The sequence below is a fragment of the Spermophilus citellus genome (genome assembly GCF_964194105.1).
Source record: "Spermophilus citellus genome assembly, chromosome: 5".
In the NCBI taxonomy this organism is placed as follows: Eukaryota; Metazoa; Chordata; class Mammalia; order Rodentia; family Sciuridae; genus Spermophilus; species Spermophilus citellus.
This window is the reverse complement of record NC_138186.1, coordinates 155,103,828-155,130,161: the sequence shown is the minus strand read 5'-3', so window position 1 is coordinate 155,130,161 and position 26,334 is coordinate 155,103,828. Positions and strand designations below refer to the sequence as shown.

The following is a 26,334-nucleotide window of genomic DNA, read 5'->3' as shown; positions in this document are numbered from 1 at the left end:
AATTCTTTTTGTCTTCAGACTCTTTGTATCTTTGAAACTAAAGTGCCTCATAAACAGCATCCAGTTAGATCTTGTTTTCGTTGTATAGTGTATTTACCTTGTATTTAAAATTATTGCTAATAATGAGGGATTTATGTATTCTATTTTACTGTTTTCATCTAGGGCTTATCTCTCTCTCTCTCTTTTTCCCCCTCCTCCATTGCTACCTTCTTTTGTCTCAAATGTTTACTAATGTACAATTTTAATTCCCTTGTTTTTTGTTTGTTTGCGTATTATATATTTTTATTTTCTTATTGTTTTCCTTGGGATTACAATTCAAATATTAATTTATAACCATCTACTTTGGATTCATGCAGTTTAATTTCAATAGCATACAAAAATCTTTGCTCTTATATAGTTCTGTCCTTTATGCTGTTACTCTAAATGTCATCTTACACATATTGTGTCTATCAACATTGACCCATTATTGACTTTAGCTTGGAGTCAGCCTTGTGAGTAGGGTGTTTCAGGAAACCACCAGACCAATAATAATGATATGACTTTGGAATAAGACCTTGAAGAGCTCTAGCACCATTTTATTCCTGACAGCTGCTATCTTGGACTGAAACATAGAGTATTGGTTTTTAATAAAATATATCTTGCTTTCCTTAAATGAACACTTTTTATTAGTTTTGTAGTTTTTTAATTGCTTTATGGAGAAGCTAATTATCAAAATTCTTACTCTACCATTTCCCCCAATATGCTTCTGGATTTGTTTGCTTCTCTAAACCTGCTAAGAATCTTTACACACTAATAGTCTGAGGCAGGGTCCTGAGAAAATGGGCAGTTTATATGTCAGTTCTCTCACAGCTGCCTGGAGACTTTGTTGGTAGTTTATGGAATTAAAAAGAACTCAGGGAGAAAAGGTGAGATTCCATTCTTGCCTGTGATGAGTAGGACAAGATACAAATGGACTGGTAACACATGAGCAGAAAAGTAGGATAAATGAGCCCCCAGAAAGAGAGTCAGGTTATTTAAACCAGAGAAGAACAAGGCATAAAGTTAGAGATGATGAACCACAAAAACAGGAACAAGAGAAGAAAAAATAAGAAATAAAGACAAAGATTTTTATACGAAGTCACGCAGTAAAATCACCTTTCATCAGAAAGCCAAGACAGACTTCTGAATACATATTTTCTCCTGTGCTCTTTGGCATTCTTTGCCAGCCTAAAACTTGAAGGTTGAAGAAACACTGCTTGCACAGAAATGAACCTTTCATTCAGTATGAGGGAAATGGGCTTCAGCCAGCCTCATTGGCTATAGTCACTTCTCTAAATTCTTGCCCCAGTAAAATCCAACTCCCAGAGATCTCATTGACAACAGAATATAAACTAAACTGTATTTTATAGTCCTACTTGTGGATAGTGCTGGTTAAATGAACCTGATCAACACTGGAGTAGAAGAATGCTTTTTTCACTTGGTGCTTCCAGATAACTCTGTCACTGATGATGCTATGGTTTTTGTAACAGCAATTCACAATTCTATGAATGTACAAGTGTCCTGTGGATCACACTCTGAGAAACACTGCCCTAAGAATTCTACATACTTTTCTCTTTTGCTAGATGCAAGTACTACAAAGGGGTAGACAAAAAGGCTGAGCATTAATGGCTTAGAATTTAAAAAAGCTAAAGATACTTTGCAAGGCTGGTTTTCAAATTTGATCCTGCATTTGAGCCTGTGAGGGCTAATTTTTGAAATGGATTTATGGCCACTCCCCTAAAGTTTCTGATTTGGTGGGTCTACTGTGGGTCCTCCATGGGCACATTGTGGTATTGAGGCTGCTAGTCCAAGGACCACACTTTGAGGATCACTGGTTTACATTTAGGTCCCATAGTTTGTGATTTAGAAACTTAATCCCCAGCGCAACAGTGTTCAGGGATGAGACCTGAAGAAAAGAGTTGGTCACGAGGGATCTGCCTTCATGAATGGATTAATGCCATTATTGTAGGAGTAGGTTTATTATTGAGGGTGTGGATTTTTTATCAGAGAATAATTTTGGTCCCCTTGTCTCTCTGTCTCTCTCCCACATGTTGCCTTCTGCTGTGTTGTGATATAGAAGGCCCTCACTAGATACTTGCACTTTACCCTGAAGTACCCTAGCCTCTATAACCATTTGCCAGTAAATTTCTGTTCTTTATAAATCATCCAATTGTGCTATTTTGTTATAGCAGCACAAAATGGGTTACAATACCTTATGTTCTATTAATTCTTTTTAATAGTTAAATATCCAGGTGGCAGAGAGGCAAGTAATTTTTTTTGAACCCTACTATGTTTCTTCCTAGTTTGATTCTCAATGGGTCCCAGACGGAAAGATTCGGAGAGTATCTGTTTATGTAATTTACTCAGTAATGTAATTTACTGCTAAGAGTTGAATCAGCATTCAAATTTAAATTCAAAAATGCTGTCAGTCCTTTACAAAATCAAAGTTTTGTGAGTCACCCCATTAGCCAAGTAAAATAGTAATCGTAAAAAATCCGTATTTCATCAATTACTTGATCCTCTGATGTTACGTACTTTCAAATTGGAAGCAGGTCACACTAGTAGATGGCCAAAGGATGATGGGTATCAATTGTTCTTCTACTGACAAGACCAACTGCTAAGAAGTGTTGGGCCATAGAAAATTTCATGGTTAAATAATTTCATGACTTGGCAGTGAATCATGGCTCAGGCATTGGATACATTCAGTTTGCCAGGTAATTTGGGCCTAAGTTGCCCCTCTGTATAATGAAGATACTAACTCTGCACACACAAATCTAACACTAATCACTATAGAGCAGGTAAAATAGCATTCTACCTAGTATCATACACCCTGGGTTTCTAAGGTGTTTAATAAATTTCTGCTGAAATTGAATCTCAAGGTGTTCCTAAAGTACTTCTGGGGCTCTCTTTTCTAACTGCCCATAGTTAGTAATGTTTGAATCATACATTAAGGTGTATTTGATTCCCCTGAAACATACTTGATATGTAAATTTATACATTAATATGTATAAATTTATACTTGATATGTAAATTTATACCTACTATTTTGTCAGACACAGCTTGTGTGTGCTGCCCACTTTCCTAATGTTGTTAATATAAAATTAATTTCCATATTTCTTAATGGTATAACATATATTAGCTTTTTCTCCCATAAAGTGCAAGTTCTTGGAAGGCCAGAACATCATTATATACCTCCTTTCAAATCCCTGATTTCACATCTATTATAATATGGAATTCATAATACACCTTAACTCCTGTCAGCTTCCCTATCACTCTAATAAAATTCCTGAGGGAAACAAAGAAAGAAAAATTTATTTTAGTTTAAGCTTTCAGAGGCCTGAAACCCATGGTCACTTGACTATTGATTTTGAGCCTGAGATGAGGCAGAACATCACAGTGGAGAGTGTGTGGTGGAGCAAAATATATATGTTTTTGATAATATGTGTTTCAGAAAATATACCAGAACCTCAAAGGCATAGGTCAGCAGCATAAAGATGTTAAACATAGGGAAAAGGAATTTAAGATCGTGCCACAAATTCATCTGAAGGCAGATGATAGCACTAAGTTCCTCCCTGCTCAAAGTCCTCCAGTTTCATGTTTCCTTAAGTGAAAGGTAACTTGATAAGCAATATTTACTGCAACTTAGGAATTGAAATATACTAAAGGTGGCACTGTTGCCTCATGTTAACCAGAGGCCACATTTTAAAAAAATTTTAAAAGAAATATCCTAGGTTGAATATTACTATAATTCGGGCCTTATTTTGTATTGTGAGATTGTGAGCTGAGTTATAAAGATGTGAATTTTTGAAAAAAAAAACAAGTTTTACACTTATTTCTCACAGAAATTCAGTATTTGATATGAGTAAATAAAGCAACATTTCTATTGACTTTGGAATGAATATTTTAAAGAATATAATAATAAAAAGAACTTGACCAATTTCTTCTTGACATAAAGTATTTATATTTTAAAAGCAAACAAATTAATAATTTGAAAACATTAGTAAATAAATGTTTCTAAAATATATCATACCCTTAAAGTTAGGATATGTGGGTTTTGAGTTATAAATATAATTAAAGCATAGCAGTCAATGCATTGATATGTTTTAATAATCAAACTGTCTAAAAATCCACATTTACAAATATGCCATTGAAGATCAATTATTCTGAAATTGAAAGCTGCCTTTCAAAGATTGTCCAACATTTTCTTCCACACAGAAAAACATCCTAATTCATTTTAAACACAATTCATCTTTAGTTTCTTTGCTTGCTGTTTTTCAGCCACAAACATATTATTCAATAGAAGGTGTAATTTAATTTTAGCAGCTGCTCTTTCATACAATAAATTTTCAAATGTTATATCAGAAAAGAATACATATTATTTCTCCTAAAGCCTTTCTGCTACTTAGAGAATAACATCTTTTAAAATACTACTAGGACATAGGAACTTCTATACATTATTTTGAATATTCACAACAACCTTGAAAGACAGCACTTATTCTAGTCTTGCAGGTGATGAACATCCTGGTTCAGATCACTGAACCTAGGGTGGTTTAGCCACTATGCTGTATTTCCCCAATTGATAATACTGTTCCTTTAAAACTTTTAATTCATTTTAACTTTGTTCTCTTACATAACTCTGTTTTTCTTACATTATTTGATATTCTGATAGCATTGTACTATATGGTGCTAACTTGCCTTGGAAAGCTTAAAACATTTCCCCCAATATTTCTTCCTTTATTGTTGCATGTTCTTATAAATCCTAATGGATTTACACACCAGTTTTACCTATGAATACAATCTCAAATTAAATTTAATCAGAACATTCAGTAGGTTTTATTGTTGTTGTTATCATTTTCCAGTGCCTGGGACTGAACCCAGGACTTTGCATGGGCTATGCAAGTATTCTACCACAGAGCTATGCTGTAGTTTTCTTTTCATGATTTATGCTGGGATTATTTATTCCCTGTCATGTAGTTTATATTTATACTTGCTATAAATGACAATAGTATGACTATTTTGGAAGTAGCAAGATAGGCATAACAAAATATTGCAACGTAAAAAATCATGAAAGAAATACAGGCAATTCATGAAAGAAGCCATGCAGGAAAAAACCTGGGATTTGGTTCTCACTCTTGATTTACTGTAATTTCTAGTTTCCAGGAACATAAGGTAAAATTTACTAATACTACAAACTGTCCTTGAAGAACAACAATGCAACAATAACAACAACAACAAAAAAAAACGAGAATAGCTTTGCTGAACACATTAGCATGAACAAAACTGTGCTGTTTTCCTATTATTTTGATTTATTTCTGTAATAGTGAATATTTTTTTATTTGCACAGGGTCTTTAGCATAAAATATTTAATTCCACTGATATTAAGCAGAAACTATGTCTCTATATCTTGGGAGGAGGGGAATACACTACCACAATTTGTACCACTCTTTCTAGCACTGATTTACACACATAAAAATAAATTTAGGTATAGTATGTAAGGTCCAAGAAATTTCTATTTGGACCACAGGGGAGGTAGAGATAGGATAAAGACTGATTTAAAGGATAACAAAAGCAATAGCCTGACAGGAAAGAATACACAGAGAGAAAGAGAGAGAGGGAGAAAGAGATGGTGGTGGTGGTGGTGGGGAGACAGTAATCCACAAAAAGGAATAAACAAATAAGATTAATAGTTTGTTCTCACTTATTTTTCATTTGAACATTGTGGCCATGGACAGTGGATTCCAAAATAAAGGCTTCCAAGTCACTTCTATAGGGAGTCTTTAAGGCAAAGTTCAGGAGAGTTGGGTGGACCTAGGACACCTTCACTGCATCCAAAGGAAGACCTGGGGCTTGCAGCACTGGGTCAGAGAGGCTGCTGCAAGAGCAGTGACAGCCAAAGCCAGTGCCTTTGCTACCACGAGGGAACCAGTGGCACATGCAGCATTAGACATGGCCTGCAAGGAGCTTTCAGCTTGCATGTGATGCTTATTCATGGAAAAACTCTTCTCTTCTGGTTAGCAAGAACACCAGATCAAAATCTTGCCTGTTCTGTATTTCAGACATCCTCAGTGGTGCTGGGCAGTGGCTGTGGAGGGGAGGCTGAGCTAGAATGAAGAGATAGTTCAACAAAATTCATATTCCATGAGATTAACTAGGGAATATGTAACAAGGTCGAATGTATATCATTATTAAGCAGTTGTACAGCTTTTTTGTTCACAAACCAGTTTTTGAGCACCTGAACAACTGCTTTAGGAGTTATACATGACACAGGTGAATAGCAAAAGAAGTGGCCACTATGTGGCTCAGAGGCAACGGCTTTCTCTTCCTCTGTCTGTGTCAGACATTGATCAAAGATGACAACATTTTCTCACTGAGCACAAACCCAGCCTCAGAATCTTGTCAACGCGGCAGGCCAGGGAGCCATCAGGATTAGGCATACCTGCTGACACAGGCATAACACTTTCACGCATCCACTCAGTGAATGTTAGGGAACTAACATTCTGTCTGGATCTAGTGACACAAAGATGAGTCTGGGAAAGACATGGTTCCTCTCCCCAAAGAGAAGAGCGCTGCAGGGGAGGCCAACAAGGTCAGGATTTCCACACAGTGGAGGCACACAGAGTACATTGGGAAGAAGTGGGGACTCTTATTTATTTTAATAATTTTTCTTTGAATCGTCTGACCCACACTAGAATCTGCCCTTTTAATAAACCTAGTAATAACCGTTTTCTCTTAACTTCTGTATAAATGAAGCTCTATTAACACTTACCTGTTTGGGTCTAGGTGATAACACAGGCAAACAAACACCTGAGTAGAGTTTTTAACAACTGGTAAATAAGGCAATAATAACAAGAGTAGTTTACATGTCTCCTTTCATTCAGTCACTCAACAAATATTATGGAGTGGCTAATCGGGTGGACAATACCTAACCAGTGGCTACACAAGGCATCAGATAAGCAAGAATAGACAGAACTCCTTGCCTCCCAGGCTTCCATTCTAGTAGGTGAATTTAGATAGTAAGTTCCCTCTTATCTGCAGAGAATATGTTCTAAGATCCTCAGTAGAAGCCTGGAACCAGAGTTAGTACCAAACTCTCTCTATATAATTTTTGTTCCTATGTATACATACCTACGAAAAGTTTAACAAATTAGGTGCAATAAGAAATTGACAAAAATAAGTAAATATAAAAGTCAATAATTATAACATGTAATATACCATATTAAAAGTTATGTGAATGTGGTCTCTCTCAAAATACCTTAATTCCTTATTGCACTGTGGTAATATGTTCAGTTCATGGTTGACCACTGATGACTAAAACCACAGAAAGGAAATTGTGAAAAGGGGAAATTACTGAACACTGTTAGAGGATGATAAGAGCAGAGGGTTTGTCTTGTCACATGTATGATAGATGTGCACTAAAAACTCTGCAAAATACCAAGGAAGCTCTGATGTGGTCTAGCATGGAATATTAGGACTAAGGCTTATAGGATCAGGGAGCTTTTACTTTTTTATGTTATTCTCTCTTGTTTTGTGTAGTTTTATTTTATTTTAAAAATAATGTACATGTATTATTTTATTAGGCAATCGGGCTTCAATTTTAGCACATAAATAGAAAACACACACTTCATCCCAATCTGTAATTGAAAGATTTGTTAATATTTGAAGAGCTTGTCTTTTGTTTTATGATTTTCCAATAACTACAGACAAATGTAATTTTAAAATGTAATAAAGTTTCCTGTGTGTTTCTTGAAAATGCTAAGGTATAATCAATATGTAATTTTTGCAAATTACACAAAATGTGTTTAAATTGGCCTAAATAATCATGTATTTTGTTTTTTAGGAACTAGGCAGTAATAATGTGAAACATAATTAACACAATGGGAAATATGGCAGGTCACAGGAGATAAATTATAGACAACAGTTCTAATAATTATGTGATCCACTTACTATTAAATATTTATATGAAATGCAACATGCACATACAAACATTTAGAGTGACATACCTTTGTTATCACTTTTCTCTAATTCTTTTAGTGCTTGAACAAATATCTGCTGACTTTCAGTGAGAGGCCAACTGTTATACAATATCAAGCACTGTATGATATACTTGTAGTTCTGTGAAATAAAACACAGTGTTTAAGAATAAGCAATAAGAATATACACAATATGTACATAATAGAACTTGTTACACTGGGAATGTGATAAGTATATACTTTTCCTGATTATATGCTCATTATTTAATTCAATAACACCGATGTTCTCAAACTCTATTGCACAACACTTCATAAATTTAACACTCTCGAGGCTGGGGTTGTGGCTCAGTGGTAGAGTGCTCACCTCACATTTGCAAGACCCTGGGTCTGATCCTCAGCACCACATAAAAATAAAAAAATAAAATAAAGGTATTGTGTCCAACTACAGCTAAAAAAAATAAAATAAATATATATTTAAAAAGTTTACACTCTCATATCTCCACTTATGCCTGGCCATTTTCTGTTTCTATTTTTTGCCAGTACAGTGGGTATAAAGTGAAATCTCACTGCTGCTGTATTTTGCAGTTTTCAAATTACTAAAGAATTTGAGTAGTTTTTTTCATTCTCTGACTTTTAGGATTTTCTTTGTGCTCAGGCACAAAAATGGCCTCCTACATCATCATTTACTGCTTTTGTGGAGTAAAATTTCACAATTAAATCTGAAATACCTTTGGAGTCCACCTTTATTCACCGAGTTAGCTTTTGGTCTGGTTTTATTTCTGTCTTTGTAGAGGTCATTTCTGTAGCACCATCTACTTGATGGATTACCTTTCCTCCTTTGATTTATAATATCATCTTAATACTGTGTCAAATTTTCATAGAAACATGATCTGTTTCTAGCTTTTCTCCTACTGCTTCATTTATGTGTTCTTGTACTAATATTATTTTATTGTAATGACTATTTAGTTTGTCTTAATATTTAGAAAGGGATGTCCCCTATCTTTGCTTTTCTTTTTTTAAAGTGGACTTAATGTTTGTTTTGATTCATTCCTATTCTGAAAAACACAGGGGGAATCTTGATTAGCACCACATCAAATTTAAAAATTAATTGGGAGAATAAAGGATGTCTTAAGACCATTATGACACCTTATTGAAAAGCATGGACTGCTTCCCTGTGTTAGAGAAGCCATCTATATTCTTTAGTTGTTCTAATTACCTCAATAACCTTTACTAAAGGATCAAGTTTTTCTATGTAGAGAACTTGTGTATTTTTGGTTAAGTTATGGTCTAGATACTTGCTGCTGTTGCGAGAGTTGGCAAATTCTACTGTCTGATGCATTAGTGCTGCTTGTAGAGGAAGGCTACTGTTATAGTCGTAGAAGCAGCAGAGCATGGTGAGTAAGGGTATAGCCTCACAAGTTGGACCTGTCTGGGTTCAGGTTTAGTTTTAGCACACACATGGTATTTGGCATTGAACAAATCACTTAAGGTCTATGTGCTCTTGGTTCCTCAACTGTCACATGGAGAGAGTGAAACTGTTTACTTCAAAAGATGATGGGAGGATTAAATATCAATGTACATACACTGTAACAGGTACATAGTTGGTAAATAAGTAAATATACAAGAATTTGCTATTAGTAATGTCTTGCAAATCTTCCTAAAATCTCTTGTTAATTCTGAATTTGTCTATTCTGTTGGTTTCTTTGGTCATATAAGTCTGTAAATAACTCAGTAATTCTTTGAAGTGGAATTTCTATTTTGTTTCTTCTCATTGTTCTAACTTTACACCATCATAATATTCCAGTATCATTAAATATCAACAATGACAGTGAGCATTCTTATCCTAATTTTAGTAGAAATGCACTTCAATTTTGTATGTTCATATATTGCTATGGTATATAAGATTTCCCAATTAATTTCAAGATTTTTGGTATGTAACATTTGCAGTTTAGAAGTTCTATGCCTAGTTTGATAAGAGAATGTTTGAAAAAGACCCAAAGGTTGTTGAACTTTATCAAATGTTTCAGAGTTATCTGATTGTTCTCATCTAATCTGTTACTGTGGTGATTTATACTGACAGATTTTTTTTAATTGCAAGCCACTCCTGAACTCCTGAGATGAATGCTCCCTGATTGCCTGGCACACTAGAACTGGTTGTCTGTTATCTATACTTCTTCATCCATTTTTATAAATAAAACTTATGCATTTCTCTTGTGTTACTCTTATCTGGTTTTGGAATCAGGATTACAATAATCTCTTAAAAGGATTGGAAAGTTTAAACTTTTCTTCTGATTTTTTGAATAACTTACTCCTTGAAAGTCTGATCGACATGGCTTTTGGCACTTTGACAAGGGGAGTCTTGGGAGATGTCGATTACCTATTTAATTTTATATTTTTTTGTTCTTTTATTAAGATTTTCTTATGAATCAGCTATGCTATTCTCCACCTCCCCTTCCCATACAGGAATTTGTGTATTTCCCAACCCCCATCCCTGCCAGGTTTTAAGTTTGCTAGCATAGAGTTGTTTATAATAGTAATAGCATTAAAAAAAACACCTATAGGGTGTAGTTATACATCAACTGTGTTTTTTAAATTTTGTATTTGGCTAATTTATATCTTCTCTCTGTTTAATTGATTGATTTTACTAGAAGTATATTTACTTTATTAATCTTAGAAATAAGTACTTAGGGTTTATTGATTGTTTTTGCTTTTTGCTCACCATCTCATTGATTTCTGACCTAATTATTAAAATCATTTCTTCAGCTTTGAGTTGATCTTGAATCCTTTCCTTTTTAATAGCTAAACCCACAGAGTTCTAATCATTCATACATCCTTAATTAATTAACCTAAAAGTCAATATTACACTAAATGCTACTTTAGATGTTGTATTTAGATGTTGCTTAAATTTTTCAATTTGAAAGTTTTCAAATAATCATTGAGTGCTATACTTTGCATAATTTCTTATTTGATGTTCTTTTTAACAACAGGATTATTTGATATATTTTATCTAATTTGCACATTTGGGGACTTTTACACTATCCATTAATTATTAATTTCTATTTTATTGCATTATACTAAGAAAACATAACTACATAGTACAGATAGCTTGGATTTTATTGGATTTTAATCCACTAATTGCTTATTACTCGGTCTGTATTTTAAAAAATATCCTGGGTGTGCTAAGAAAAAATTGTGTTCTCTGTTTTCTTGGTGTTTTATATAGGTATCTATATAATTAGATATATAATTAAATTTTTCAAATCATCACTGTTATGATTTGGATAAGGACTTCCCTCCAAAAGCTCACTTGTAAGACAATGGAGCAATGTTCAGAGGTTCATTTCATGGATTAATTATTTGAAAGGAGTACTGTGGCTAGGTCACTGGGGGGATGACTTTGGGGTTTGTATTTTGTCCCTGATACCTCAACCAGCTTCTTTGCTTCCCAGCTACCTTGAGCTGAGCAGTTTTCTTCAACCAGGCCCTTCCATCATGATGTTCTGCCTTGCCCTGGACCCAGAGCAATGGAGTTGAACGACAGTGTATTAAGAACTCGGACCCCATAAGCCCAAAATGACTTCCTCCTCTAAGCTGTTACTCTCAGGTATTTTTGTCACAGAGGTGAAAAGCTGACAAATATATGCACGGCCATTCTCATTTTGTTTTTCAGCTTGATTTATTAGTTTGTGATAGATATGCATTAAAGTCTTTAATGGTGAATTGTGCACTTATCTTTTTTTCCCCTGTGATCCAAAAGTTTTTGAGTCTTATTTATTGTCTCTTGGTAGTTAAGTGCCTCTGTGTTACTTAATGTCATATCTACTTTATTTATTTGTTTTTTAATTTTCATATACTATCCCTGTTGAAGTCTATGTATTATGACATTTAAATTATTATTAAAGCTCTCTCTTGATTAATGTTTACCAGATACATTTTCCTCTCATTTTGTCTTTACATTATCTGTGACCTTTTATTTAAAAGTGTTACTTAGAACTACTTATACTTGAATATTATTTTTATATAACTTTAGAACTGTAGCTTTTCAATTGATTACTATGTTGATATTTATTGTAATTACTGTCATATTATGACTTATTTCTTTTTTTTTAAAGAGAGAGTGAGAGAGGAGAGAGAGTGAGAGAGAGAGAGAGAGAGAGAGAGAGAGAGAGAATTTTTAATATTTATTTTTTAGTTCTTGGCGGACACAACATCTTTGTTGGTATGTGGTGCTGAGGATCGAACCCGGGCCGCACGCATGCCAGGCGAGCGCGCTACCACTTGAGCCACATCCCCAGCCCCATTATGACTTATTTCTGGCACCTTATTTTCTTTTCGATTCCTTTTACTATTTTATGCTGTTGTTTCCAATGGCTGTGCCATATTTTATTCTGCTGTTTTAAAATAAATGCATTGTCTTTTTTCCTTTCTAACTTGGGTCACATACACTCACCTTTTATTAATGTGTAATTGTTATAAGAATATGACCTTTAGTGGTATGTATTATAACTTATTTTCAAACTAACATGATTACATATACATCCTACAGTTGGCATAGAGGTTAAGTTTGCCATTTGATTAAAGATCTTAGCATAGAGAAACTGTTCAAGAAAGTCTCATTCTTCAATTCGGGTTGTTCACTGATGGCATAGCAGATAGAAAGTATTTGACAACTTCTAGGAAGAGAATCATTTTATTGTTAGATTTTTTTTAGGAGCAGTGCAATTGAGTGATAATTTTTAATGTTAATATACCTGCTGTGGTGTGCTAGAATTTTCTTCTACAGATGACATAGTGACCACTTCCTCCTCCACCAGAGGCTGACCAGTATCTACTATTGCACTTCCAGGTCTACTCTTATACGATTTCTGACTTCCCTGTGCAGATTTCTTCTTAGAATATACTTCTGGCTCTTTTTTGGTGGATAGGTGACTTGAAAGAATTTGCTTGCTAGCTGAATGAGAGAAATAGTAAGTATAATATTAATATGTGATATGCACAACTATTACTAAAACAGTTATATCCCTTTATATTATGTTCAGAGGGAGAGGTTTATCTTAACAAGATAAAAACTACCACCACTGGATTCTTTGGAATATTCTGGCTTTAAAGAAATCTACTCTAATAATATGTGACCTGCATAGAGTACTACATATTCTGAACAACCACTGATTGCTAAAAGAATATGTTACAATCTCTTATTCATTTGCTGTTGCATGAATGACACCACACACCAGGCAACTGGTTTCCTTTAATTTTTAATTTCTATATTAATTATTTTGTAATGAACAGATGATATAAGTACCATTGGGAGCAATAAAAAGGTATTAAATGTTATTAATTAATTTTTCAAATATACTTGGAGGTACATTAAGTGAATGAGAAAGAAATTCCATTACTAGTCATTACTGAATAATGGGCACTGGACAAATTCTCCTATCACAAAAAGAATGATAAAATTGGACAAAACTTATAAATCAACTCTTTTCAGCAACTGGACAATATACAGTCCAGGACTGTAATCCTTGAGAGTAAGAAAATGTACAAGGTGATCTCTCTACTTCCCCAGATTTCTGCCTGAAAACACTCAGGCAGACACAGGAAGGTGCAGTCCTGAGCAGTAATGCTGCCGGGTTCAGAAGTAAATATGGAGTTCAAAAGAACTATAGTTTGTCAACTGAGTAAGCAAAGAGACATATCTGAGCAGCAGAGGAGCTTAGGATATACACAAGGGTTCATTTGAATCTTTTGCTGAATTCTGAACTTCCTTTTTACAAACACTCAATAACTCCTGGCAGATCATAACTACTAGAAAAGATCTGGGGAGCAGGAGTGGGGAGTTAATGGAGATTCTGTTAGTTGCACAATAATATTGATGTTCTCACCTGCCAAAATGAAGTGAATTTAATAAACACACAGAATATGCTGTTGAGACCCAAGGAAGTCCAAGCTTCAAGAACAGAGTAAGCCTCATGTTAGAGTAATGGCAACTCAGGACTGGATTCAAAATATCTCATGATCAAATCTTGGTAGAAGCACGCTAAATTGTTAATAAATCAACTAACTTCCAGAACATAGTTCAACATTCTTTCAATGAGGATAGCATAATCTAGATCATTAACAATGTTGCATGCACAATGTACAATACATAATTGATCTGATATATTAAGAAACAGGAAATGTGACCACATCTGAAAAATAAGGTCAACAAAAGTAGAAGTAGGAGGATTGTGAGTTCAAAATCAGCCCTAGAAATTTAGTGAGGCACTAAACAAGTAAGTGAGATCCTGTATCTAAATAAAAAATACAAAATAGGGCTGGTGATGTGGCTCAGTGGTTGAGTGCCCTGAGTTCAATCCTTGGTGCAAAAAAAAAAAAAAAGGAGATACATAGCTGGCATAGATCATAGATGATGGATTTAACACACCTGTAATCCCAGCTATATGGGAGGCTAAGGTAGAAGGATTACAAGTTTGAACCCACCCTTGGCAACTCAGCTAGACCCTGTCTCAAAATAAAAAATAAAAAGGTTAAGGATGTAGTTCAATGGCAAAAAAAAAAAAAAGTCTGTGTGGGTTAAATCCCAAGTACCACACATACACAAAATAAAAAACTTTTGCATAAGTTGTTAAGGGAAAAGATGAGAATATCTGATGAAAAATGGTGAACACCAACAAGAAAAATAAAATATATAAAGAATCAAAAGAAATCTATATTTAACTATGTATGAAATATAATTTCCTATCAAATTGAGAATAACAGATCAGTGAACTTGAAGATAAGTAATAGAAATAATCTAAAAAGAAACATGGAATGGAATAATGGATAAAGGCTGATGGTATGATATTGCAGTAGATTAAAAAGTGACCCTCACAAAACAAATACATACACACAGCACCTCAGTATATGACTTTACTTGACATAGGGTAGCTGTATCTGTAATTAAAATATGGATCCTGAGAGGACATCAATCTGGAATTATGCTAAATCCAACAATGGTGTCCTAGAAGAATCAGAAAAGAAGAAGATACAGAATCATAAAGAAAGACATGAGCCTTGTGAAGATTTTCGGTCTTTCAGAATGGTGAGAGAATATTTTTTGTTTGTTTGTTTATTAAGTTACCCAGACTGTAGTACAGTAGTCTCTCCTAATCTATAGGGATATGTTCCTAGACTCCTGTTTAATGCCTGAAACTGAGGATAGTAACAAACTCTAAGATGATATTTCCTTAGAAGACACAGAAACAAACCTATATAAATACAGTTATCTCATACTAGACAAAGGATCTAAAAACACACATTGGAGAAAAGGTAGCCTCTTCAACAAATGGTGCTGGGAAAACCGGAACTCCATATGCAGCAAAATGAAATTAAACCCCTATCTCACCCTGCTCAAAACTCAACTCAAAGTGGGTGAAGGACCTAGTAATTAGACCAAAGACCTTAACCCTAATAGAAGAAAAAGGAGGCCCAAATCGTCATCATGCTGGCTTAGGACCTGATCTCCTAACAAGAATCCTAAAGCACAAGAAATAAAATCAAGAATCAAAAATTGAAATGGATTTAAACTAAAAAAGCTTCTTCTCAGTAAAAGAAACAACCAGTAATGTAAAGAGAGAGCCTGCAGGGTGGAAGAAAATCTTTACCACATGCACATCAGATAGCACACTAATCTATAAATGATTAGTGATATATAAATGACTCAAAAAACTTAACACCGAAAAAACAAATAATCAATGAATGAGCTAAGGAGCTGAACAGACACTTCACCGAAGAAGAAATACAATCAATCGATAAATATATGAAAAAATGTTCAACATTTTTAGCAATTAGAGAAATGCAAATCAAAACGACTCTAAGATTTCATATCACCCCAGTCAGAATAGCAATTATCAAGAATACAAACAACAATAAATGTTGAAGAGGATGTAGGGGGGAAAAGGCACACTCATACATTGCAGGTGGGACTGCAAACTGGTACAACCTCTTTGGAAAGCAATATGGAGATTCCTTAGAAAACTTGGAATGGAACCACTATTTGACCCAGCTATCCCACTCCTCAATATACACCCAAAGGACTTAAAATTGGCATTGTACAGTGATGCAGTCACATCAATGTTTATAGCAGATGAATTCACAATAGCTAAACTGTGGAATCATCCTAGATGTCCTTCAATAGATGAATGGATAAAGAAACTCAGATATATATACACACAATGTAATATTACTCAGCCTTAAAGAATAAAGAAATTATGTAATTTGTAGGTAAATTGAAGGAGTTGGATAATATCATGCTAAGCAAAATAAACCCAATCCCCCAAAACCAAAGGCCAAATGTTTTCTCTGATATGTGGATGCTGATGCGTAAAGGGGGTGGGGGTGGGGAAGTGACAAGGGAAGAATGGAAGAACATTGGATTGGGCAGAGGGGAAGGTAAGGGGTATGGGGGTGGGAAAGTTGATGGAATGAGATGTACATTATTATCCTATGTAGATGTATGATTGCACAAATGTTGTGAATCTGCATCGCATATAACCAGAGAAATGAAACGTTGTGTTCCATTGGTGTATAATGGGTCATAATGCATTCTGCTGTCATGCATAACTAATTAGAACAACAGCACCAAAAAAAATCTAAGATGGGCAATCAATTAAAGAAAAAAATCTTTCATTCACATATATATGATAAAATTGTAAGTTAAGCACAATAAGAGATTAATTATAATAACAACAAAATATAATAACATACTGTATTAAGAGTTGTGTGGATGTAGTCTGTCTGTCTGTCTCCCTCCCTCCCTCCCTCTCTCTCTCTCTCTCTCTCACTTAAAGTATTTGTACTTTCACATTTTCACTTAAAGGAAACTCTTTCCAAATCCAAATTTCCAACATCACTAGTCTTGGGTATTGGGACTATTATTAAGTAAAATAAGGGTTACATGAACCTAAACACTGTGATACCATGACAAAGATCGATGATGACCTGAGAAGCTACATAGGCACTGAGTTACTAATGGGCATGTAGTGTATAACGTGAGGACACACTGAAAAAAGGGATGATTTGCATCTTGGGCAGGACAAAGAAAAATGGTGCAAGATTTTATCAGACTACTCAAAATGGCACAAGATAAATTGCTATTGCTAGAAATTTCCATTTAAGATTTTTGAACCATACTTTATCATGGATAACTAATTTAACTAATCTAGTTTGCTAAAGCAACCCAAGGAAAGTAATGCAGATATCAATGGTATGATGTACGTATTTTTAGTCCTAGATGGAACTCCTATAAAAGTAAAATACTTAGAAATAAATTTTTTAAAGTATTGCAAAATCTGCTCATTGGCAATATGAAAATTGCTGACAGAAATAGAAGACTAAAATAAATTGAGAGATATACCCATATTCATAAGCCAGAAAAACTCAAATTTTGTTAAGCTCTCCAAATTCGGCACAAGCAAAAATAAAAATTGAAAGCTAAGATTTTCAAGCAAATGTGTTTTCAGAGTAAAATAGATATTAAGTCAATTGATTAAAACAGAGTCTGAAAGTAGACTCTCACACACATGGTCAATTGATTTTTGAATACTATCAAGGTAATTCAGTAGGTAAAATATTGTATTTCCAACATACAATGAATGCTAAGACAACTGGATATCCTCATGGGAGTAAAAAGAACATTTACCTCATTCCTGATATCATACATAGAAATTATTTCAAGATGGATCATAAAAGTAAACATATGTTAATATTATACAACTTATAAAATGAATCATGAAATAAATTATTTATCATCTTAGATGAAGCATTTTTTTATTAAATAAAACAAAAAATACTTGTAATTTTTTTAAAACAACAACTTTGACTTTATCAAAATTAAAAGATTCTGTACTAAAAGTTTACTGTTAAGGAATTAAAAAGAAAAGGCTTCGATTAGAAGATCATATCTGCAAATATATATTTGATGAAGGGCTCTCTAGAATAAAAAGGATAGTTTAATAAGAATAGGGAAACTCATTAAAATATGGGTGTAATGTGTGCATAGAAATTCACTCAAGTTATATACATGACAAAAACACATATAAATATTTTTAATCATTAAAATCATTAAATCCTTTAAATTAAAAAATAAAATTGCCTTTTAAAATACCACTTATATGGACATCATTTAGAAATATTCTGTGGACTGAGCAAAAGGATCCTTACTCTTTTGTGCACCTATTATTTAAGTAAGCTTCACGGGCTTTCTTCTTTATTGTTTGTTGTTGTTGCTGTTATTGTTATTTTTTTATTTTATTTTTTTAAATTTTTTATTACCAGGAATTGAACTCAGGGACATTCCACCACTGAGCCACATCCCCAGCCCTATTTGTATTTTATTTAGAGACAGGGTCTCACTGAGTTGCTTATTGTAAGGCTGTCTTTAAACTCTCAATCCTTCTGTCTCAGCCTCCCAAGCCACTGGAAGTACAGGTCTGAGCCGCTGCATCTGGCTTTGTTGTTATTTTTATTTACTTATTTTTAAATTAATTTCTTGTGAATATACACGATGTTGAGATTCACTGTGGTGTACTCCTGTATTTAGGAAAATTATGTGAGATTCATTCCACTTCCTGTCCTTTTCCTATCCCCCTTACCTCCCTTTATTGCCCTTTGTCTATTCCACTAAACTTCTGTTTTCCCCACTACCTGCCACTTTTACATGGGTTAGCTTCTACATATCAGAGAAAGCATGCAACCTTTGGTTTGGGGGATTGGCTTATTTCACTTAGCATGATAGTCTCCATTTCCATCCATTTACCAGCAAATGTCATAAAATTATTCTTCTTTATGGCCGAGTAATACTTCATCATGTACATATACCACATTTTCTTTATCCATCTGTTGAAGGGCACCTAGGTTGGCTCCATAGCTTAGCTATTGTGAATTGTGCTGCTATAAACATTGATGTGGCTGTGTCACAGTAGAATACTAATTTAAAATCCTTTGTATATATACAGAGGAGTCAGATAACTGGGTCAAATGGTGGTTCCATCCCTAGTTTTTTGAGGAATCCCCGTACTGCTTTATAGAGTGGTTGCACCAATTTGCAGTCTCACCAGCAATGTACCAGTGAAACTTTCCCCCACATTCTTGCCAACATTTATTACTAGTTGTGTTATTCATAAATTAACATTCTGACTGGAATGGCATGGAATCTCAGTATAGTTTTAATTTTCATTTCTCTAATTGCTGGAGATGTTGAACATTTAGTTGTACTGTTGTTCTGGATAGAACATTGTATTAGGAAAAGAAAAAGGCTTGCACTAATAATTTCTGTGTAAAGTGGTTGGATATCAGAGTATTTGCAGTGGCCTGCAACTCAGCCCACTCTTCCTAACCTTGCCCACTCACAGTTGTCAGGGAGAGAAGGAAAGGGGTCAATAGTCTGTGTCACCAGTTAATGTCTATTTTGCTTGGTAGGTCCAGATGTGGGAAGCCATTTCTGACACGTGATTGGGTGGCTCCCGTTAAGGGTCTGAGGCGCTTTGGCTGTGTCAAAGCTTTCCGGGCCCTTTCCTGATGAGAGAGCCCATCCGTGTGGGGGTGTGCCTGACCACTGACCCCGGGGACCCAATCACTGACCCTGACCTTGGAGTGCAGCCCCCCTCAACCTTCATTGGATGGAATTCTCCCCTGAATCTCTTGTTCCCCAATAAAAGGCTACTCCCAGGCGTGTTCACTCTCTCTCTCTCCTGCTAGCCCTGAGTAATCCTTGCTGCCCTGCTGGGCGGTTAGAGGAGGGAACCAGAGAGGGGAGCCGTCTCGGACCTAGCAATAGAAATAAGGTAACTGAGTCTGTGTGTGTTATTTCGATCTCATCTAGCTAACTTTATGCCTAGAACCTCATTAATGAAACCATTGCGCAGGCCGCGTGGTGGATCCAGATATAACTAAACCCCCAAAAAGCCCACATATACATATTAGACTGGAAATAGGTACAAAACTTCTTTTATATATAAAAAGAAATTTATTTTTAGCAGTTTGCTAGCACACTGAAGATAATCAACACCAGCTCTATTTGGAAGCAGCACCCAGGAAGCATGCTGATAACCAAATAGCTATGCAAAGGTCAAGTAGAAGATATAACCAATTAGAGAAATATAACAGGATGGCAGAAAAAAATTCTGCATATCAAAACAAATGTAAGTAGATTGTATCCTCTATTTAAAGTCTAGAATCTTGTATTAAACAGAAAAAAACTCTATAAGAGAAAGTAATAACCTAATTTTAAGCTTATATTAATTTTAATAAATAGAATATTATAAAAAACAATAAATTAGAAATAAAAGAAAGGCAAAAGGTCTTTCAAAATGAGAATATTCTTCTTATTATTAAAGCCCATAAAGAAGAAAATACATTTTTATTTTTCTTCAAGGCGAAGAGTCTTTAAAGTATAATTATAACCAGTCTGCTGATAGTCATAGCCTAATTTGAAACACAAATGTCAGTGGCATCAAATAATGGCTTTTAAAAAATATTTTATTCTACTAGATGGTAACTTGCTGTCTTATCTTTAAACCTTTAAAAAATGTTACAAAAAACATAATTTATGGATCCAGATCCCCCTGTCCAAAAGGCACACTTACACTGGGAGCTCACAGTTTTCTCACTCCCCAGGAAGTTAAATGCTGGGATGAGAGCTTGGCCTTTTCCAATGGAGCTCACCATGGTTTCTTCATTTTCTAGCACCTGAAGCTTGATGAATACGTCTGGCTTGGATGTACGTACCTGTATTGTAAGAGGATGCTGTAATGCCACTTTAACACAATACCTATTGGGAAAAATATAAACTTCATAAGCAATTGCATTGTTTTTCTTCAAGTCAGTAAACAAAATAGCATAATTTTCTAAAAGCATTGTCAAAAAGTAAAACCACGCTGTGAAGTCCTCTTTAGCAAAGGATCCCAATATGGTAGGGTGAAACAAAATGAGTCTACTTTTATCATCCTTAAATCCCCAAGTAGGAAATGCATCTTTTTGTTTGGATATGATGAGCCACTTTTGAAACTTGACAGACCCAAAAGCCACCATACTTCATAGAGCTGCAACCTGCTACTACCACACCAACTCATTCCATCAGATCCTCCTTCACGTTGCACAAAGAGCACAGCTTACAGAGGCAGAAGCCTTCCATGCATCACTCTTCAGTGTTCTCATTTGATCAAACACACAGAGAAGCTGAAATAGCACCCACAGCCTCCACCCTCACCCTTTTCCCTATATTTGAGAAACCTCAAAATCTAAAACATGCAATCTAACCCATACTTTCTAACTCCTCCTTGGTGCCACTGAAGAGTTGTAGGGGCCTTGTTTGTTTTGTCTTATTTTGTTTTGTTTTCATTTTTCTATTTCTAGTGATTTCTTACAAATGCTCAGGACTTTATCAACTTTCCACTTCTCTACAAACTTGCCCTTCTGAGTATCCTGCTATCTGTATCATAAACACCCTCTCTTTGTTCCTCCTTGTCATTAACATTCCTACATGTGCAGTTGAAGCAAATACATCCACCTTGCTGTCCGGATGGCCACACTTCCTTTCTGGGAGCCATCTCAGTAGATCACCTACTTCTGCTCTTCTCACCATGTCACTTTCTGTAGTCTGCTCTGTCACCAACCCAGGCGCTAAACATGTTCTTGTCAAGGTTTCAAGCAGCTTGTCACTACTGTATACAAACTTCAGTTCTCGTCTTCCTTGACCTCTCAAGAGAACTTGACAGGGTTGATTCTATCTTCATTTCCTCCTGATTTAAAAGTCTCCCCCAAGAGCAGAGCAACAGTCCCTCATTTTTTCAGGACTGCTCTTTTCAGGCTTCTCAGACATTGACATTCCCACAAATATCAGAGAATCCTAATGTTCTTTTCTGAGTCTGATTCTCATTTTATACAGTTTCCTGGGTACCTCACGAGCCAAAACAGAAAAACAATTTTCAAATAAAAGTGTCCTACCAACCATATACCCGTGTCACGTGGCTATTTTGCTTGTCTACTCTATTAAACCACTAGGAAGGAGTTAATTGTCTTCCTGTTGACCACCACCTTACACACGACTTTCACCCTCTGTATCCTCTACTGCATAAATGGCACTATCCAAATATTTGTCAAGCCCCAGGTATTCCAATAAATCAAGGCTCTCAGTTTTTGCCTTGGTTTGTTAAAATCCTTTTTCCTCTCTCCAGATCCAGGTCACTATAATGGACTGAACTGTGTCCCCTCCTCTCACAAAAGATGTTTTATAGTTCTCACCACCCCATGCCTCACAATGTCACATTATTTGGAGATAGGAGTTTTTAGAGGTAATCAAGTTAAAATGAGGTCATTTGGGGAAAAGTCCTAATGGAACATAACTGGTGGTTTTATAATAAAGAGGGGGAATTTAGGAATAGAGTCACATAAGAGAAACACCATGCAGAAATTGAAGCAGAAATTGGGGTGCTGATCCACAAGCCAGGTAGCACCAGCAATTATCACACCAAACCACAGGATGCCAGGAAAAGTGAAAGAACAGATTCTCTGCACAGCCCTTAAGAGTGACCCACCCTGCTGACACCGTGGTGATTTCAGACTTGGAGCTTCCAGAGCTGTGAGACAATGCACTTATTTTGTTTAAGCCCAGTGTGTGGAACTCTATAATGCTACTTAAAATGATCAGAATTATAAAACTCCAGTTATGATTCTAATAATGTTCAACTGGGACACTATATTAAAATACAACAAAATTCTAACAATAGTCATTTCTAGGTTGTCTGGTTATGGATGACTTTTCTTTACTTAGTAATATATTTATATATTTTCCAAATTTTCTGTGCATAATAGTATGTTGTGGTTTAAATGTGAACTATCCCCTAAAAGCTCACGTGTGAGACAAATGCAAGAGAGAAAATTAGTATTCCAACAATGCACTCAACACCAACAAATATTTAATGAAGGCCAATTATGTATCAGGTGCTGTGCTAAGTCCCACATTGAAGACATGAGTTTGGCCTTCCTTTAATGTTAATTCACATAGAAGTTCATGGGAAGGTAATTAGCTAAATTTGTATGTCATATTCTCAGAAAGAATAAAGGACTTGAACATCACCTGAATTAACTATATCTAGAGTCTTTAATGCAAAGATTTTATTGATGAATATTATTATTAAAATGATAAATTTTTCTAAGTGTAGAAGTAGAGAGAGAATATCTCATGATAAGAGGAAAAACAAATACACAATAAAACTGTATGGTCTGTATGTCAGGATGAGCTCTTTAGTTCCAGTGAGAGGTTTCACTGTGCTTGATGACTGGGTGAAGCTGATGGACTCCATTCTTTGTGATCTGGATTTTATTCTATAATTGGTGAGACACTGTCAAAGATTTTGTGGTAGGGAAATCACATTTAAATATGAGTATTAGAAAGGTGATTGCTCTGGAATAAAGTATGAGTATATAAGTGAATAAAGGGAGAATGATAGAGTAAAAAATGGAATATAATGGAATCATAGATTCCAGAAACAACAGTTTTATAGCTTAAACATAATAAAGGCCTGAAGTAGTGCAGGGACATTGAGAATAGAGAGGAGGGAGAGCCGAGACATGTCAGAATTAGAATCAACAGAACCAGCTAATGAAAGAGCTTGGAATCCATGCACAGGATATTCAAGGAGAGTATAGATGAGCATAAAAGGGTCAAGATGACAGGTGGAAGAGAAACTCCACCAGGAACTGAGATAGAGCAGAGATGGAGCTGAACAAGGAGAAAGAAGTATCAAGGAGAATGTGTAACTAAAATCAAGTAAGATGAAGTCTAAGAAAACATCATTAACATTATGTGCAATCATGTAGTCTTGATCCTGTGAAACACTCATGTAATCACATTACTCTAAATTCATTCTTTCCAAATGAGTATAGAAATTGAAATTCAAAACTGATGCAGGATTTTCCTGCAGAATTAATTTTTATCCAGAAATAATAATATTTTTTAAAATAATGCCTCTCCCCATCTATCATATACTTATACCTGAATAAAATTTTCTTATCATTGGGTATGTAGTAATCTCTGATTTCTTTTATGGTGAAGGTATTGCAAGGTGATTCCCGGGAGAGGCATGGGAGTGGAGTGTAAGAACCAATGAGGCGTAGCTTCCATCGAGAGCTTGCTGCATACATGTCACCCGTAAATGCTTCCGCCACAAATGTGTATCCCTTCTATAAGAAAGAGAAATTACACAGACAGGACTTATATTGTCACTGTTCTCTTAAATGTATAATATAGATTATAATATTAAAATGCTTTACTATCTTGATATACATATAGATCCCAAGATCTCTTAATACACATGGAATCACTTTCAGTAGGCCTTGAAATTCCTCTTAGAAAGTATCATCTTAAATTTTTTCAGGAAAATTATTAACATTTTTTGTGTGTGTGTGTGGTTCCTTAAAAATAAAATAAAGTACTTTATTGTGATAGATAGTTCTATGCTTTCTTTTAATTCCCCTAATGCTTCCTAAGGCAAATTTTAAAATGATTACATCATTCTGGAATAGCTCAATGGCTTCTTATTTGAGTTCCCACTCTCAAAGACACATCTTTCTCAAATACTGAGATGAAGAAATCAAGAATTCATAAGTGGAGTTCCCTTGAGATGGCTATGAAAGCTATGGAAATAACAGTGCATCTGATCCCAGTGAGCCTGGATTCGTATACCGAGATGAGCTCTTGAGATTGGAGAAAACAGACTATTAAAGAATATAGGAAATTGACTACTTCATTATAGATAAAAGCTTGGTTCAACGTAATTGGATATTTGGTCAAAAGAATCAATTAATCACAGCTTGATATAACAAGATGCAAAATTTCAAAGAAATTCAGGGTTTGTAAATCTAAATGCTCCTAATAAGGAATAAAAAGAGTTGTCTTCCAGTTGTTCTGTTACAGAGGAAACTCTGATGCTTTTAGATTTCCAGAAACAAAAATTTGTATACACACAATCCAGAATGAATAGATAAAATCTCAGTAGCTATCTAGGGATATCAGCCAGAAATCCAATATTCAAAATGAGATGAGAATTCCAATACTGATAAGAAACTCTTGATATCATGTTTGGGACAAATAAAAATTACATATGCAAAAGCATATTTATTCACAAAATGTAATATGCATGGATTTATTGCTATTCTTATATTTGAATTTACTGTATTAATGCATTTAAAGAACAAAACATTGACTCTCTTGTGTTTGTAATTTTAAGAGAAAAAAAGTTATAGAATCATCTGAGAGATATTGGCAAGTGAAAATCAAAGATAAACCAGTGCTAGGATTATAAGACAGGAGCTGGCTATGCTAAATGACTTTAGAACTATTAGAATAAAAGAGTTACATAATAAGGTACTAAGAATTGAGAAATCTCATAGCTGAGTATTCTGGAACATACTGTATGGTCTTGAAGAATCATGAAAAGAAAGAGAGCAAACTATTCTATTTTTTAATTAAAATGTACCTGCAAACATGGACTAGTAAGTTTAATATTTAATAATGTTTTTTTTACCAAAGTTGTACAGCAGATGATAAAAAGGATGCCTCATGAAAAACCAAAAGAAGAAATCAGATTTCTAAAAACCAACATGAATTTATGAGGTCAAGAACTAACTTATTTTTCTCTTTCTCTCATTTTTTTCCTTTTCTTTTCTTTTTTCTTTTTCTTTCTTTCTTTTTCTTTTCTTTCTTTCTTTTTTTTGCAGAATAGCATTCCATTGTGTAAAGATATTGCATTTTCTTTATCCATTCTTCTTGCTAAAGGATAACTGGGCAACTAGGCTGATTCCATGCACTGGTCATTGTGACTACTGCTGAAACAGGAAAAAGGTGCACACACCTCTTTGAGGGGAATAAAAATGTCACCTCCTTTGGATGTATGGCCAGTAAAGGAATCAGTGGATCATATGGAGTTCTATTTTTAGTTTTTTGAGGAATCTGCAAATAGTTTTCCATATTGGCTATACTACTTTACATTTCCACCAATAGAGTACAAGAATTCCCTTTTCTCTGCATGCTTGCCAGCATCTGTTATTGTCTTCCTGATGATAGCCATTCTACCTAGGGTGAAATAATATTTCATTGTGATATTGAGTTGGATCTCTCTGATGATTATTGAAATTGAGTGCTTTTTTTTACATACTTGTTGGTCATTTGTGTGTTTTCTTTAGAGAATTGTCTGTTATTTTTTTAGCCCATTTTTAGTTGGGTTTTTTTATTGGTGTTCAGCTGTGTATTGGTCAGCTTTTTCACTGCTGTGATTAAAAGACCTGACAAGAACAATTTTAGAGGAGG

The 26,334-nt window shown here is 34.8% G+C and overlaps 1 protein-coding gene across 1 annotated transcript in view; it reads right to left on the bottom strand.

Moving 5' to 3' along the window:
* The window catches only part of ADGB (androglobin), a gene marked incomplete at both ends in the record, with an annotated part of 160,763 nt that overhangs the window by 25,944 nt on the left and 108,485 nt on the right, over nucleotides 1-26,334 (bottom strand). Inside the window, 4 exons of the mRNA XM_081295062.1 lie at nucleotides 8,019-8,130; nucleotides 12,740-12,939; nucleotides 20,612-20,796; nucleotides 24,022-24,209. Coding sequence (XP_081151188.1) covers nucleotides 8,019-8,130; nucleotides 12,740-12,939; nucleotides 20,612-20,796; nucleotides 24,022-24,209 — 685 coding nt within the window. The remainder of the gene's footprint in view (nucleotides 1-8,018; nucleotides 8,131-12,739; nucleotides 12,940-20,611; nucleotides 20,797-24,021; nucleotides 24,210-26,334) is intronic.